Source organism: Panthera uncia, chromosome B1 (genome assembly GCF_023721935.1).
Source record: "Panthera uncia isolate 11264 chromosome B1, Puncia_PCG_1.0, whole genome shotgun sequence".
In the NCBI taxonomy this organism is placed as follows: domain Eukaryota; kingdom Metazoa; phylum Chordata; class Mammalia; order Carnivora; family Felidae; genus Panthera; species Panthera uncia.
Window position 1 is genome coordinate 146,832,510 of NC_064811.1, and position 17,211 is coordinate 146,849,720.

Consider the following 17,211-nt stretch of genomic DNA (forward strand, 5'->3'; position numbering starts at 1 on the left):
GAGGGGCAGTGAGAGAGGAAGAGAGAGAACTCATGAACCATGAGATCACGACCTGAGTCGAAATTAAGAGTCGGATGTTTGACTGAGCCACCCGGGCACCCCAGATTACTAGGATTTTTAAAATTCATTCAACAGTTAATTTTTTAATGTCTGCTATATGCCATAGGTCAGCCTATTTCATTTTTTTTCCTGAAGGTTTTGGCCACATTAGAACAGGACAGCTTTCAAATCCAGCTGTGTGGTGGTTCATACACAGCAAGTGAAATAAATCTGTGCACTAGAAACTCAAGTTTTAAAAAGGAGAGTAAACTGAGATCTAAGTCATGGGGGGAAGAAAGCCCAGCTCTGATTGCTGTGAAAATCTGGAGTGCCCCCGGCAGGGACGCATACATTCAGAAATTAATTCTCTTTACCACACAGCAAGTGCCAGTGGTTAGGGAGCTGCTCTGTGAGTGACTTCATCTCGTAGCATCTTCTCTCTTCCATTTTGCGTTTCTGTTAAAATGTAAAAGGTTGCATTTCATCCGCTTCCCTCGTTTAAGTCAGTAATATTCAATCCAACCAAAAAACCTAATCGCAGTGAGTTTGAAACCGCGCATTACCAATTGCCTCTAAATAAACATGACTAAATGTTCCTTTCACAGGTGCAAGTATTGGCATTATGATGAAAACCTGCTCACTTCCAGCGTTGTCATTGTCTTCCACAACGAAGGATGGTCAACCCTCATGAGAACGGTCCACAGTGTCATTAAAAGGACTCCAAGGAAATATTTAGCAGAAATTGTGCTAATTGATGATTTCAGTAATAAAGGTAATGGCTGTGGAAAATTGACTTTCTGTCTATGAAATAAGCTAATTATGAAGACTTGCAAAGTGTGATTTTAAAATAATTAGTCTTTAAAAATTAACAATTAGCATCTATTGATAGCATCTGGTACCAAGCTGGCACTGTGCCAGGCATCATACATAAATTATTTTGTTTCATCCTGTCAATAATCCTTGAGATGGATACTGTTGTTATCTTTATTTTACACAGGAGCCTCAGAGATGTTCAGTAACTTGTCAAACGTCACAGAGGTACTAGTTAACAGATCCAAATCTACAGGCTCATAAGTCTGTGTATTTAACTGCCATCTTACACTACACCAATTCTTTGGGCCTTGGATTTTGCAAAAATGGGGCCATGAAGATCATTTATTGAAAGACTGAAAAGGGCAATTGTGTTATGTTGTATTGCTACGAGATGCTCCATCCATAGCCGTCAACCTGAAATCCATATACCTATTTAATAGCCTAATTTTTGCATTTGAACAATGATACAAATATTGAATTTGACCAGACACCACGGACCATTGTTATATATAATAGAAGTATCTACTAAAGCTTATTTCGTTCTGTATTTGATTTAGTATGTTGAATAAAAGGAAATTGTGTTGTATTTTTTTCTTCTTTTTAAGGAGCCAGCTATTATAGCGTTTAGGGAGGTGTTGGTTAACCTAGGTTCAACTTGGCAAGAGAGAGATTGAGCAGTGGTTTCCCAGATAAGTGGGTTTTTTAAATTAACATTTATTGTAAGCGGAATATATCTTCTTAATGGCACAAGTATTAGAAGATAGATAATGTTATAGTTCAGACCCCAAATCAGCATGCTAAATAAGAAAAGGAATGGTGCTGCTGAAACCCAGATCTGGATATTTATTTACTAGTCTTTGCTTGTCATAAAACTGAATTAGATTCTTTGAAAATTGACCAAAGCACTCAGGCTACTCAATAACAACAAGGTATTTGCTTTTTTTTTGGCAAATAAGTCTCACAGAGAATTTTTGTGTACAAGTGAATATATTAGAGGTGAAGACAGACCATGGGTAGCCTGAAAATACCATTCAGAATGGCTTTACACAAGCTTTCTCCAAAACTTAATTTGTAACTCTCGCAGTCTAGATAAACCTCTGCTGTTTTTGCAAGGACATGATCAGAATATTGATCTACACAGATGTCAGCATGGAGAAGAAATAGAAATAAGGCCTATTTCCCTTTCCCCTCATCTTTGTACAACTAAGTACTTTTTTCAACTAATCACTTTTAATTACACTAAAAAGTGTAATCTTTTAAAATGTTTAGTCCTATCAAATGCCCTCTACCTTAGACATCTTGACTGCAATTTTCTATGACAGGAGGGCTTTCATTAAGAATACGATTCCTGTCTCAAGATAAATATTTGAAAATACGTTTTGAAGTGATATTGTTGGTACCAACAGTATTTTAGATTTACGAAAACCTACATCTACAAAAATGACTTTGGGAAATCTCGTGTATGTGATTATGTGGATTTTAAGAAGCCTTATGTTATTAATACAAGCAGAGGCTTAGCATATCCTTTAATAAAAAGTGCAGATACGCCAAAATGTGTTCCCATCCTAAAATAACTGCTTGGCTTCAGGAGAGGAGAACAGAATTTGGACTTCAGTTTTTTTGTCCATTTGACTTTAATTATTTTGTGTGATTAGTGCTCTAACATTCAGCCTCTTATAACGCAGTTTAATAGCAGTCAAGTGCAGGACCTGCTTATCTTGCAGAGTGCAGAGAGGCATTGTTGGCGCTCCCCTTGAACAGAAGCACAGAAGGCCTTTAATTTTCCCCATTTCATAACAACCATAAAATTTGTCAGCCCTATCCTTAATGAGCGAACATTTGGTTTGTTCTTTCCCCAATATACTCAGAAAGTAAAAGTTTGAGTTACCATTTTTCCTTTAAAGACAAAACACTTTACTAACATCAAACCTCACAAGGAGCTGGCTGCTTATAACACTGGGGTTTCTGGAAAACACAGTGTCCTCTCTAAACAAGAGTTGGGGCCTTTAAATAGAGCACACTCCTCTATGCTTGTACGTCAGCCAGCTGAGGCCAAGTGGGGCCGAGGTAAAATGGGTCTCCACACTCTCAGTGGCTCATGACAACACAGAGTTATACAGTTCTCTGGCTCATACTATGCATTTTCTGTGGCTCAGCCCCAGCAATGCCCCACACCTTCACCGCAAGGCAGCCTGAACTCATGCATTGCCCGCCTCGTGCAAAGGAAGAGAGAATGGTGAAACACTAGTGGGATTTTAACACTTCTGCTCACAAGTGCCTCACATCATTTTGTCCACAGCAGGTTGGCCATGGCAAACCACATGGTCTAAGCCTACTTTCGGCAGGCTGGGGAGAATAATCATTCCCCGAGGAGAGGCGAATGTTTTGAACATGATTAGAATCTACCACGGTGTGAGATCCCAAAGAAGCCAGAAGTCATTTGACTGACCAACTTACCTTTTGGACCATCTTGACTAAGAATCTAAATTTGAAGCACAGGCCATCAACTCATTTCTGGCCATAACAATTTATTTTAAATTTATTTAGATTGCATAGTCAAAAGAGCACTGAAATGCAGAGAGACAAATATCATATGACTTCACTCATATGAAGACTTTAAGACACAGAACGGATAAACACAAGGGAAAGGAAGCAAAAATAATATAAAAACCGAGAGGGGGACAAAACATAAGGGACTCTTAAATATGGAGAACAGAGGGTTACTGGAGGGGTTGTGGGAGGGCGGATGGGCTAAATGGGTAAGGGGCACTAAGGAATCTACTCCGGAAATCATTGTTGCACTAAATGCTACTTAACTTGGATGTAAATTTAAAAAATTTTTTAAATTAAAAAAACGTGGAAATGCAATTCAGAGGGTGCTTTTAAAAAGTAATTTAGGATTGTACCAAGCTGAAAAAAAATAAGAAGGTAAGATTTAAAAAAAAATCACTTAAATTGAAGGGAAAAATTACCTAGATTATTCTGGGGAAAAAATATAATTCAGCGTGAGAATTTTATTTATACTACTCATGAAAACTGGATGCCAAAATAGAAAAAGGTTGATTTTTTTCTTCTCAATCCTGAATACCCATGTATAAGTGTATTGCTCCCTAAAAATGAGTCAAGTATTAAGTGTACAGTCTGACTAGTTCATCTCTAAATATATCTTCTTTGTTATTTATGTATTCATGGTCCAAAGTTTTAAACAACTTAAAATAATTTTTGTGTCCCCAAGAAACATCTTTAGAGATCCAAGAGCTAGTTGTGGCTGTGATGGACCAATTTCAAGGGCTCATAGTGACACAGACAAGTTATTCTCTTGCTGGGAATTCAAGCTGGTGCAGCCACTCTGGAAAACAGTATGGAGGTTCCTCAAAAAACTAGAAATAGAACTACCCTACGACCCAGCAATTGCACTACTAGGCATTTATCCACAGGATACAGGGGTGCTGTTTCGAAGGGACACATGCACCCCCATGTTTATAGCAGCACGATCAACAGTAGCCAAAGTATGGAAAGAGCCCAAATGTCCATCGATGGATGAATGGATAAAGAAGATGTGGTATATACACACAATGGAGTATTACTCGGCAATCAAAAAGAATGAAATCTTGCCATTTGCAATTACGTGGATGGAACTGGAGGGTATTACGCTAAGTGAAATTAGTGAGTCAGAGAAAGACAAAAATCCTATGACTTCACTCATATGAGGACTTTAAGAGACAAAACAGATGAACACAAGGGAAGGGAAACAAAAATAATATAAAAACAGGGAGGAGGACAAAACAGAAGAGACTTATAAATATGGAGAACAAACTGAGGGTTGCTGGAGGGGTTGTGGGAGGGGGATGGGCTAAATGGATAAGGGGCACTAAGGAATCTACTCCTGAAATCATTGTTTCACTATATGCTAACTAATTTGGATGTCAGTTTTAAAAAATAAAAAAAAGTTATTCTCTTGCAACTGGGAAACCAAGGTGGAAACTTTGGCAAATGTGTCTTTGTTTTGACAAAGTTTCCTCTACCAGATTGCAAATATATGTATATATTTATTTGTTATACATAAATCTTATATTTAAATATTTATGTATGTATACATGGTAGTTATATATATACATACACATGTACATGAAGCCATACATATACTTGTTGATACCCACAATACAGAGAAAATTGGATCCTTTGGTTATTATTTGGCAACTTGATGACTATATTTATCACACCAAGACCTCAACCTTCACCACTGAGTATAGCTAGAGAAAGATGGCCCGGAGACCAATTTTAACGTATACCCTATGTAGATTCCAGTAAAGTTATATAATGTTGTTTATAGCCCGTGTATCTTCAGAATTCTGGAACCATTACTTCTGCTAAAGTAACCAAAATGTTTGCCTGAAGGATTTTAGATATGACATTAATATGCAGATTTTTTTTTTTTTTTAAGTTTTCATGTCAGTTGACATAGTCATCATATGTTTAACATTTGGAGAGGTGTTTGATGACTGTCAGGCTAACCAGCTCTCTGTAGGCATATTAAGCAAAAAATGAACTCAAATAATACACTTTACCTTGCTTCCCTGTAAACATTCAATCTGTTTGACCAGCTGGACTGCCCAAAGTACCTGTTGCCTATTCCTGTTTTTTGAGAAAATTTAGAGTTTAACCGGTTTATGTACATAAATATCATTTATGTTGATTGAATTCTTTTATCCATAGAACACTTAAAAGAAAAACTAGATGACTATATTAAGCTGTGGAATGGCTTAGTGAAGGTATTTCGAAACGAAAGAAGAGAAGGTTTAATTCAAGCACGAAGTATTGGTGCCCAGAAGGCTAAACTTGGGCAGGTAGGAAACATTCGCTATTTCACAATGTTAACATCTTGGATTTGGTAACTAAAAGATCGTATCCGTTTTTAAGTACCCTTCAGATTTTTTTTTTTTTAATTGAAACGAAATGCTGGCTTTATTAAACCGATACCTTCTATGTCAGAATGGACTCTAATGCTAATGTATTACTAGCATCTAATGTTAAATTGCGTGTGATATGCAATGTACCATATGTGAAGAGTGTTCTTTCTCCCTGCCTCTGTTTTTTAAGGTTTTGATATACCTTGATGCCCACTGTGAAGTGGCAGTTAATTGGTATGCACCGCTCGTAGCTCCCATATCTAAGGACAGGTAACGTTACTTGGCTTTTTTTTTTTTTTTTTTTTCTTTCCTGGGTGAAAAGTAAACCTTGCCCGAGAAGGACAAATAATATTCTTCTCCTTCTCCTGATTCTATTTCCATTCAGCGCCTCAAGCGCTGTGTTTTAAGCATTGTCATTCGGCCGGTGGTTCTCTGGGCTGGAGCCAGACGGATCCTTTGGGCTGATTCGGATGCAGGCAGTCCAGCATTCGGGATAAGTGTAGGGTGTCTCACTTAAGAATCATCTTGTGGTTGGGTTAGTGAACAGAAAACCCTGTAGCTCCAAAAGCTTTGTCTGAGAGTGACGTTAATTGTTCCCTCTACACTGTGATAACAGTGCTAAAGACTTGAAGGCGCATGCTTTGAGATGATACCTCTTGGTTTCTTATGCCTTTTTGAATTACGATTTTAGATACAAAGGAGCAGCTGTTACTCGTGTCAAAGCTTTGGGTTCCTGTAGAAACTTTAAAGTTTAGAAATAGATAGCCATGCGGTAGAAATGTGGCGATGACCACATTTACAGAAGCGTCTGAACAATAGAAGGCAGCATTAATCTCCTAGTTCCAAAAGCCTTCGCTGCTTTTAGTCCAGAATTCTGACTGTTTCAGAATCGAGGGAAATAAAATCTGTCCCTGGGGCGAATGGTGTGAATCAAAGGAAGAACTTTGGGGGGTTTAATTATCCATGGATTTGGTCTGAAAGCCTGTCATGAACCTTTTTTCACACGCTGATTCAATCTTCACAGCACCTCTGCAAGATAGATATTATTAGCTCCATTGTATTGAAGAAGATATTGAGGCCTAGAGGAGTTAATTAATTTGCCCCAATTCAAACAGCCAATGAACTCTCAAGCCGAGATCTCTCCGGCTTGAGATAAATAGCTTTACACTATTTATTTAGAAATCTGAGAATCGTGAGAAGTAAAGAAAGATAACACACCTTCACCTCTTCAGGTGAAAACGAGCAGTCCTCAGGCACCATAAGGAGGTGGTTTTCCGCAGGGTCCTGTGGCATTCCCACATACGCCCCGGTGACCCCCCACCCTCACCGTCCCATGGGAATCCACGGTCCGCAGAGAATACCGCATCTGTCTCAAGTCCACTTCCCCCATGTCAGAATTCTATAGGTTTTTCTCTTCTCCTTGGTTTCTAAACATCTAAAAAGCACCTTAACATGGTTATGTAAAGCTGTAATCTCTGTTTGGGGAACTGCATGTTAAAATCCTTTCTGATAGGATGACTATTGAAACAAGCCAAATTGTCTTTGCAGACTTGATCCTCCATCTAATTAGTCGTATAGAACTAGCATTTTATGAAGCCCAAATATAAGATATTTTTTTTGCTCCAAGTTCTCAGGCCACTACTTAAGTTTGTCAGCAAGTTTTAAGGGTTTTTAAGAGTTTTTTCCCCCTCTTCTTTTTTAAAAAATGCAGGAATATAATACAGTAGTTATTTTGTTTTTTCTTTTTTCTTTTTTCTTTTTGGCAGTGTTTTTTGTTTATTGCAATAAAAGGAGAGGGAAAAGAAGATCACGTAAAGGAACAGGAACAGGTTTTCATAGTAACTGTTTCCAAAGGAATAGAAAGCAACAGAAAGTTGGGAGAACCACTAAGAACATAGTGGGTTTTATTTCTCTATGCACACACTCATTCACACACATTCGCGCTCACACGCATTCACATTCACGCTCATAGTCACGTTTATATTCATTTTTTTTATTTAAAAAAATGTTTTTTAATGTTTATTTTTAAGACAGAGAAACAGAGCATGAGCAGGGGAGGGGCAGAGAGAGAGGGAGACACAGAATGTGAAGCAGGCTCCAGGCTCTGAGCTGTCAGCACAGAGCCCGACGCGGGGCTCGAACTCACGAACTGTGAGATCATGACCTGAGCCGAAGTCGGACGCTTAACTGACTGAGCCACCCAGGCGCCCCTGTATTCATTTTTTTTTAATGGAGGGATAAGGAGGAAAGTAACAGTCAAGAAAATCTTGTAAATAATGCAAAACCACCAAGAGAAAATTGCCCACAGGACCAAAGTAAATATGAGAAAACATGATTAACTTCAGCATTTGTCTGTAAGCTGAGAGAAAAATCTGCTGTGTCCTTCCGTTACAGAAAAGGGCTCCTTGACTTTTAAAGACATTGATTTACTTCTGTTTCCCATTAGATATTAAAGTTCCCTAATGGGGGAAAAAAATCAACAGTAAAAAGAGATAATAGAGCTAGGCATGCTAAACTAGTCAGTGTTGGGTTCTTAAATGCTTTTTCATTTTCTGTAAATGTTTCAGAACTACATGTACTGTGCCTCTAATAGATTACATAGATGGGAATGATTATTCCATTGAACCACAGCAAGGTGGGGATGAAGATGGTTTTGCCAGAGGGGCCTGGGACTGGAGTTTACTATGGAAACGTATTCCTCTAAGCCACAAGGAAAAGGCCAAAAGAAAACATAAAACTGAACCTTATCGGTAAAGACTACTACTTTATTTTCTTATGTGGAATGTCTATCTAAGTACTTTTTTTTTTTTCCTTCCCCATGTACTTGTATAAATATGTGGGTCCATACATACCTTCCATTTCATCTTTGCTGCCATCATCAACACAATACAGAACCATTTGCACTGTGCCGATTATAGATGTCATAAATGGCAACACATATGAAATTGTACCCCAAGGGGGTGGTGACGAAGATGGGTATGCCCGAGGAGCATGGGATTGGAGTATGCTCTGGAAACGGGTGCCTCTGACCCCTCGAGAGAAGAGAATGAGAAAGACAAAAACTGAACCATATCGGTAATCACTAAATCACTTACATGTTTTTCTTTTCTCCAGTTGCTGCTAACCTATTAACCTTTTGCCAAGCTAAAAAATGTGTTACTAACACTGTAGGTGCTGTCTCAGATTCTGTAACAGTTTTTCCCCTAACATTAGTTCTGAAGCTTGAATTCACCTTTACTACTTTGTAATTGTTTTTTTCTCTAAATGCAAGCTCCACTTTTGGGGGGATGGCAGGGGGAGGTTATATGGCATTAGTTGCGAATACGAGTGAAAAAAACTTTAGCCCTCCTTTCCTAGTAGACTAGACATCGAGTTTTATTCTTTTGACCATAATTTCATTCTGTAAATTTAAAATGCATAAATTACTTACAATCCTGGTTTTATGTCCACTTTGATCCCTTGGTTGTAGCGTTAACAATGAAAGAGAAATAGCAAGAGATTTCTTTGGTTTTTTTTTTCTTCTTCTTTGTGTTTTGTATGCTAACTCGTAAATACTAATTTTGTACCAGTTAAATCTGATGAATAAAAAAAAAAAATACATGACTTTGGAAAATATTACACGAAATCCTTTATCACTTCCTTCTCAGAAGAGCACTTGATTAAAAGGAAACTTTATTCTAGAATCAGCTTTTGTCCCTTCTTACGGGATAAAATAGAACAGTTCTGCTGTTTTATTCGTTTGGTCTCTAAACCGAAACATTTTACGGTCCTTCAAAGTGACTCCAAATGAAATGTTTGGTCAGATGTTAGCAGAGGCTTCTAAGTGTGTCTAATTTTGTTTTTCTGATCTTATGGTTCTGCTTTTGGTCTCTCTCTCCTTGTTATACTACTGATGATGCTAGAACTCTTTTGGGAAGGTGTTTCTAATGTCATGCAAATGCTGCTGGGATCTGGGCATGCCGTGATACAAGATACTGAGATGGCAAACATAAGGAAATTATAGAATTTTAATCTTTGACACTTTCCAAATTTCTCTTTCAAGTTCTATTTTGAAACAATTCAGGAATTTACTGCTTACCCACTTGATTTAACGAATACTTCTGGGTGTAAAAAATAAAGGGTAATGATTATATTTACATTTCTGCTCATTCCCTGGGTTTAGCTAATAAAGACATTTTTTTTAAGTGGTTTTCATGTTAAGATGCATTTGAAAAGATATACTGAGATAAGTGGGGATATGTTTAAAGATCAAAAAAGCATAGTTATAATAATTGTAAACGACAGTTAAATAAATGTGACAAGGAAGTAACCAAGAACATGTTGGTGCTGCTTATTACCAGGTTAGGCAGCATGTCTTGAGAAGAGAAGGCATAAGAGAATGACTTTCACTTGATGTGATTTCCATGCATATTGAAAGTATTACTTGATTTATTATTTATCCACTCAACAAATATTTAATGAGTACTTACTATGTGCCAGACATTGTTTTCCGGGGATAAACTTTTAAAAAGTATGTTCTCTCGTGGCACCTAAAGTGTAATGAGCGAGACAGAAATTAAACAGATAACTACACAAATAACTCAGGAACAGCACCTGCAGTAAGTCACGTGAAGAAAAATCCCAGGGTACGTGGAGCTTCTGGGAAGGAGAACCTCATCCAGCCGGGAGGAGCCAGAACAGCCTCCCTGGCAAAGGCCCCCCTGCAGGCTGAGGCTTGAAAGGTGAGGTGTCAGCCCTGTGGAGAAAGAGGAAGAACGTTGCAGGAGAGCGAACAGCAGAGGTGAACCCCTGAGATAGAAGAGAGTTGGTTTTGTTGGAGATGTGAGCAGAGCAGTGAAGAACTCAGGACGAGGAAGCCCACTCAGGAGTCGGGAGAGTCTGGCATCACCTGGGCCCAGCTTGAGTCCACTCTGCCTGCTGTATGATTAGATTGGGATGGGGGCAGCATAGAAGAAAAGACCCTGTCGGGGTGTTCCCGTAGCAGTCCAAGCAGTGGTAGCTTGGTCTAGGATGGAAGCAGCAGTGATGTTGGAAAGTAGAACACGGGCTCAAGATAGATGTTCAAGGTAGAATCGGTAGGATTTAGTGACATTAAATATCAGGTGTGGCGAGGAAGAAAGTACTCTGACGGAGAGTCTACTTAAGAGCCATGATACATAGTAATTAATTGGGGGTGGGGAACAGGATGAAAATGATTCCCCTTATCACTTGCTCTAGTGATGAGAATGGCTCGTCCCTAGAAAGTGCCCAATTCAAGATTCCATTCAGGAAGCTCCGCAGATCACCGTTTTGCATTCCTGCCTCCTGACACAGTAAATAGCTAATGTCTAATTCCCTGGTGTCGTTTCTTTGCTACATTTGCAAACTCTGAATGAACTGTGGCTGTTCCACAATGATTTACACCCTTATTTGGCATGCCCCTGAGCTATAAAATTAAAAAATGACAGACTACTTCCATGGTCTATGGTTTCACTCATCCTAGAATGACTCATAAATCATTGTAGGAGTAGTTAGCAGGCCATGGTTGTATGGCTCGGGATTTTTAGGAGTGAAAGAAAATTCTGTCTTAACTAACTCTCAAGGCTTAATTTTCAAACCAACAAAGGAACTAAGGCACCCTCTAATGGCAAGATGATGCAACGCCCTAATTTGTAGTAAACTATCAATTGAATTTCAGACAAATTGTAAATTCATTAATGAATTATAAACCGATTGTTTTGTGAAGGCTTTGTAATTTCTTAATGTTTGGCCATCAGTTTTGTCTCTTCTGTGCATTACTTAGACTATGTTCCAAAAAGGCTTGTTGTCTATTAGTGAAGGGATTCTGGGATTTATCTTTATTAGTTATTGCACTGTTTCTTTTCTTAGGTCCCCTGCCATGGCTGGTGGATTATTTGCCATTGAACGAGAGTTCTTCTTTGAACTGGGTCTGTATGATCCAGGTCTCCAGATTTGGGGTGGTGAAAACTTTGAGATCTCATACAAGGTAACGTTTTCTTTAAACAAATGCAGTTTTCTACGTAGTTATTACTGACTTTGGTGACTTTCAGATAAGGCTGGTTTTTCTGGGAAAAGATCTATTTAATGCATTTCTCCGAATTATAAAGAATGACTAACAAAAATGCATGCCTTTGGGGGGAAATAGGGCAAAATGCAAAATCCAGACTTGTTGCATATTTATATGGCTCATCTCAACATTGAGGCCAGCAAACTTCAAAAATGAAAATACCTCCTCCTCCCACTCCCCACCTCACCCCCCAGGCTTTCTGTGCATTAAAGTCTTTGTTTGTTATAAAAGCCCTTTGGAGAACCTGCACTGTATGGGAGCCACATTTGACCATCCACTGACACAGTTACCCTTTACCTCTATGGGACATGATGATTCAGGAAAGAAACCGATCCCAACCATGACTTTGCATCCTCATACTGACCCTGGAGCTGCCTCCCTGCAGCACCCGCCCTGTTGCTGAGGCAGCCCTTGAACAATGATACCTTCCATGCTCCGACCCATCCCCACCCCCATTTCCCAAAAGAGAACTGTAACTGGGTTTAACTGGGTTAAATAGATATTTATTGTCTCTTGTCTTAAATGTCCAGAGACGGAAGAACAACTCAGTCGTTGCTCTCAAAGAACTTAGAGTTCATAAGAAGAGATTAGAATTGTACTCAAATTCATAATATGATGAGAAGGTAAAGAGCATTCAATTGGTATGATTAAGAAACAGCATTGTGGGGGCACCTGGGTGGCTCAGTCGGTTAAGCGTCCAACTCTTGGTTTCAGCTCAGGTCATGATCTCATGGTTTATGAGTTCAAGCCCCATGACGGGCTCTGCGCTGGCAGCATGGAGCCTGCTTGGGATTTCTCTCTCCTCCTCTCTCTGCCCCTGCCCAGCTCGCTCGCTCTCGCTCTCTCTCTCTCTCAAAATAAACATAAAAAATTTTCAAAATGAAACAGCATCTTACTGGAGGTAGCATTTGAGGCAAACTAGAAAGGCGGGCATGGTATTGATAAGCAGAGATAAAAGGAGAGGAGAGAGACCTCGGAGCAAATAGAATGGGGAAAGGTACAAAAGTGGGCACATGAAGATTATACTCAGGAAACAGGAGCAGTTTAGCAGAATCAGACAGCATGGAGAAAGACATCCAAGAAGATAAAGTGGACAAGTATGTTAGGACTGTATGGAAGAGAGCCTTTAATGCTGAGCCAAGAGATTTTTACTGAACTTGATAAGCAGTGGCAACCTATTGAAGATATTAAGCAAGGGAATAACATGACCCAAAGCTGCCCTTTAGCTAGAATAATCTCTTACTATAAATAAGGATAGCATTGAGTAGAGAGAAGCTGGAGGTGAAGAAGCCAGTTTGGAGGTTATTATACTAATCACCCAGGTGGGAAATACATTAGCAGTGGAAACAGTGAATAGTATCAGGAGTCAAGAATCTGCGTGACTTTGAAAGGTTATGCTGGGGAAAGGGTGTTTAAAGCTGCAGGTACACAAGAGGCCCTTAGTGGCTGAACGTGACTGCATTCCCGATTGCATTCTTCGTTATTATAAGAGTTTGAAAAACAAGCAAATCACTTTAGGACTTATTTAGTTTATGAATTCCCCATGGACACTGTATCTAATTTAGATTTTATATTTACCTTGATAAGACAAATTTTCAACTATATTTTATCATTTGAAACAACTTGCACGTGTTTTTTTTTTTTCCCCTGATAGATATGGCAGTGTGGCGGCAAATTACTATTTGTCCCTTGTTCGCGCGTTGGACACATCTACCGTCTTGAGGGTTGGCAAGGGAATCCTCCGCCCATTTATGTTGGGTCTTCTCCAACTCTGAAGGTGAGTCTTTGGGTAAAAGGAGAGAAGCCTAGGGAACTTTGTACCACACGTGGCACATTTATGTACCACATGCTGTGGTGGTCACTTAAATGTCAGCTCCCTGAATGGGATAAATCGTTTAAGCACTCATGCTGGTTCCCCCTTTTAATTTAAGCTGAACTTATTCATGAAACACCTTATTGTTTTGTTTTGTTTTGTTTTGTTTTGTTTTGTATTTATTTGAAGTATGGTTGACATATTATATATATTTGTTTTATATTATATAAGTTACCGGTATACACAGGCATTCAACATTTATGTACATTATACATTATGCATTATATATATTATGGAATGATCACCACAGTAAGTCTAGCTGCCATCTGTCACCATATGTAACAGCTACCATCTGTTACAATAATATTGTAATAATACAATATTATTAACTATATTCCCTGTGCTGTACACACAGGCTTCCCCTTCCCTTATTTTACCCATCTGCCCTCCACCTCTGGTGATCATCAGTTTGTTCTCTGTATCTATGAATCTGTTTTTCTGTTTTGCTTTGTTTGTTCCTTTGTCTTTTAGAACCCACAGAGGACTGAAATCATATGGTATTTGTCTTTCTCTGCCTTACTTATTTCACTTAGTACAACACCAGCCATGTTGTCCATCTAGGTCCAGCCATGGTCTCACAAACAGCAAGATTTCATTCTTTTTTGTGGCTGAGTAATATTCCATCCTGTGTGTGGGAGAGGGGAGAGAGAGAATATATCTATATACCCCACATCTTCTTTATCAATTTTATCAATGGATACTTAGGTTGTTTCCATATCTTGGTTGTTGTAATTGTAAATTGTATTGTAAATAATACTGCAGTGAACATAGGGGCACATATATCTTTTTGAATTAGTGTTTTTGTGTTTTGGGGGTAAATACTCAGAAGTAGAACTGCTAGGCTGTAGAGTAGTTCTATTTTTAATTTTTTGAGGAATCTCTGTACTGTTTTCCACAGCAACTACACCAGTTTGCATTCTCGAAAACAGCCACATGAGGGTTCCCTTTTCTTCATATCTTCACCAACACTCGATATTTCTTGTCTTCTTGACAAGAGCCATTCTGACAGGTGTGAGGTGATATCTCATTGTGGTTTTGTTTCCCTGATGATTAGTTATGTTGAATATCTTCTCATATGTCTGTTGGCCACCTGTTTGTCTTCTTTGGAGAAATGTCTGTTCAGGTCATCTGACCATTTTTTAATTGGACTGTTTGTTTTTTTATATTGAATTGTGTGAGTTCTTTATATATTTTCACTATTAACCCGTGTTTGAGTGGATCGTTCGCAAATAAATATCCTCCCATTCAGTAGGATGCTTTTTCATTTTATTGATGGTTTCCTTCACTATACAAAGCCTTTTTAGTTTGATGTAGTCCATCTGTCTATTTTTCTTTTGTTGCACCTGCCTGAGGAGACAGATCCAAAAATAATATTGTCCAAGAGCTTAGCCCTGTGTTTTCTTAGAAATGTCATGGTTTCAGGCCTTACATTTAAGTCTTTAGTCATTTTGAGTTTATTTTGTGTGGTGTAAGAAAGTGGCCCAGTTTCATTCTTTTGCAGGTAGCTGTCAGTATTCCCAACATTCATTGAGAAAACTGTCTTTTCCCCTTTTCCTTCTTTGTCAAAGATTAATTGACCATATAAGCATAGGCTTATTTCTGGACTCGCTATTCTGTTCCATTGGTGTCTATATCTGTTTTTGTGCTAATACCATACTGTTTTGATTGTAACTTTGTAGTGTAGTTTGCAGTCAGGGAGCATGATACCTCCCAGTTTGTTCTTCTTTCTCAAGATTGCTTTGGTTATTTGGGGTCTTTGGTGGTTCCATGCAAATTTTAGGATTATTTGTTCTCATTCTATGAAAAATACTATTGGTATTTTGATAGAGATTGCACTTAAACTGTAAATTGCTTTGGGTAGTGTGGACATTTTAATAATAGTGATTTTTCTAATCCATGAGTGTGGTATATCTTTACATTTATTTGTGTTGCCTTCAGTTTCATTCATCGGTGTCTTGTCTTTTTTTTTTTTATTTCAAGTTTTTATTTAAATTCTAGTTAGTTAATATATGGTAAAATCATCAGTGTCTTATAGTTTTTGGAGTATGGGTCTTTCACCTCCTTAAATTTATTTCTAGATTTTTTTTTGATGCAATTATAGATGGGATCGTTTCCTTAATTTCTTATGGAAATGCAACAGATTTATGTATATTAATTTTGTATCCTGCATCTTTACTAAATTCATTTATTACTTCTAATAGCCTTTTGATAGAGTTTTTATGGTTTTCTATGTAATATGTCATGCCATCTGCAAATAATGAGTGTTACTTCTTTTCCAATTTGGATGCTTTTTGTCTCTTGTCTGATTGCCATGGCTAAGACTTCCAATACTAAATTGATTAAAAGTGGCAAGTGTGGGCATCCTTGTCTCAGATCTTAGAGGGAAAGTTTTTGGCTTTTCACCATTGAGTATGATGTTCACTTATGGGCTTGTCATATAGGGTCTCCATTATGTTGAAATATGTTCCCTCTATACATACCCACTTGAGAATTTTTATCATAAATGTTGAATTTTATCAAATGCTTTTTCTGCATTCATTAAAGTGATTATATGATTTTTATCCTTCTTTTTGTTAATGTGGTGTACCACATTGATTGATTTGTGGATGTTGAACCATGCTTGCGTCCCCAGAATAAATCCCACTTAATCGTCATGGATGATTGTTTCAATGTATTGTTGAATTCAGCTTGCTGATATTTTGTTGAGGCTCTTTGTATCTATGTTTGTCAGGGATCTTATTATTTTTTAAGATTATTCATTGTATCCCACTCAGATTAAGATTTCTATATTGAATGCTCTCCACAAAGACATCTCAAATAAATTCAAAAAGGACTACCACTCTGTAGGAAAGTAGTTGAAACGAAAATATCAGCTTCTATTATTCACACTTGAGTAAAATATTATTTTTGTTTTGTTTAAAAAAATTAAAGTAATCATATTAGAAGTTTGTATAGTAAACAAAATCAAATTTTTGAACAGTGCTTGCAAAAGATTAATATCTTTTGTCCCTCAAACCAGGGGCAAACCAGAAAAGCTTCACACAGAGGCTAAGAAGATGAAGTCCTTTATTCTCGACCAAACAACTTTGAAGATTTTTTAATTGTGCTGTTTCCATAAATTCTAAGAGCGTAGGACTCTGATTCCATTCATTTTCTGGAGCCCCTAACCAAGTCAAAAGGAAGTCAGAAGGAAGTTTATTATTGGCTACAGATGCAACTTGGGATAGTTCCTTAAAGGGAAATAGATAATCGAAGCAGAGATGACAAGGCTTAAAGAATGAACAAAGCTTTCTAACCAGCCAAATTATCATAGAAATGGCCAAAGGGAGCCCCAGCCAGAATAGGAGATGAGATTAAAATGTCCATGCTAAAGCAAAGGGCACCATATTAACACCAGGCCTGACTGGCATTACAGGAAAGAACTTGCCCTTGGATTTGGACCCATAATCACAAAGAATGAAAGATCACATTGATTCATGAAGGCCTGTGCTACAAGGAAGAGAGATGTG

The 17,211-nt window shown here is 38.1% G+C and overlaps 1 protein-coding gene across 2 annotated transcripts in view; it reads left to right on the top strand.

Moving 5' to 3' along the window:
- GALNT7 (polypeptide N-acetylgalactosaminyltransferase 7) overlaps window positions 1-17,211 on the top strand; it is a 146,218-nt gene that overhangs the window by 117,319 nt on the left and 11,688 nt on the right. The window contains exons 3-8 of one of the 2 annotated variants that reach the window (XM_049631333.1): window positions 645-811; window positions 5,569-5,699; window positions 5,953-6,032; window positions 8,330-8,512; window positions 11,631-11,748; window positions 13,484-13,606. In XM_049631333.1, coding sequence (XP_049487290.1) covers window positions 645-811; window positions 5,569-5,699; window positions 5,953-6,032; window positions 8,330-8,512; window positions 11,631-11,748; window positions 13,484-13,606 — 802 coding nt within the window. Of the gene's footprint in view, window positions 1-644; window positions 812-5,568; window positions 5,700-5,952; window positions 6,033-8,329; window positions 8,513-8,654; window positions 8,838-11,630; window positions 11,749-13,483; window positions 13,607-17,211 lie in introns of both variants that reach the window. The other variant, XM_049631332.1, reaches the window with a different exon arrangement.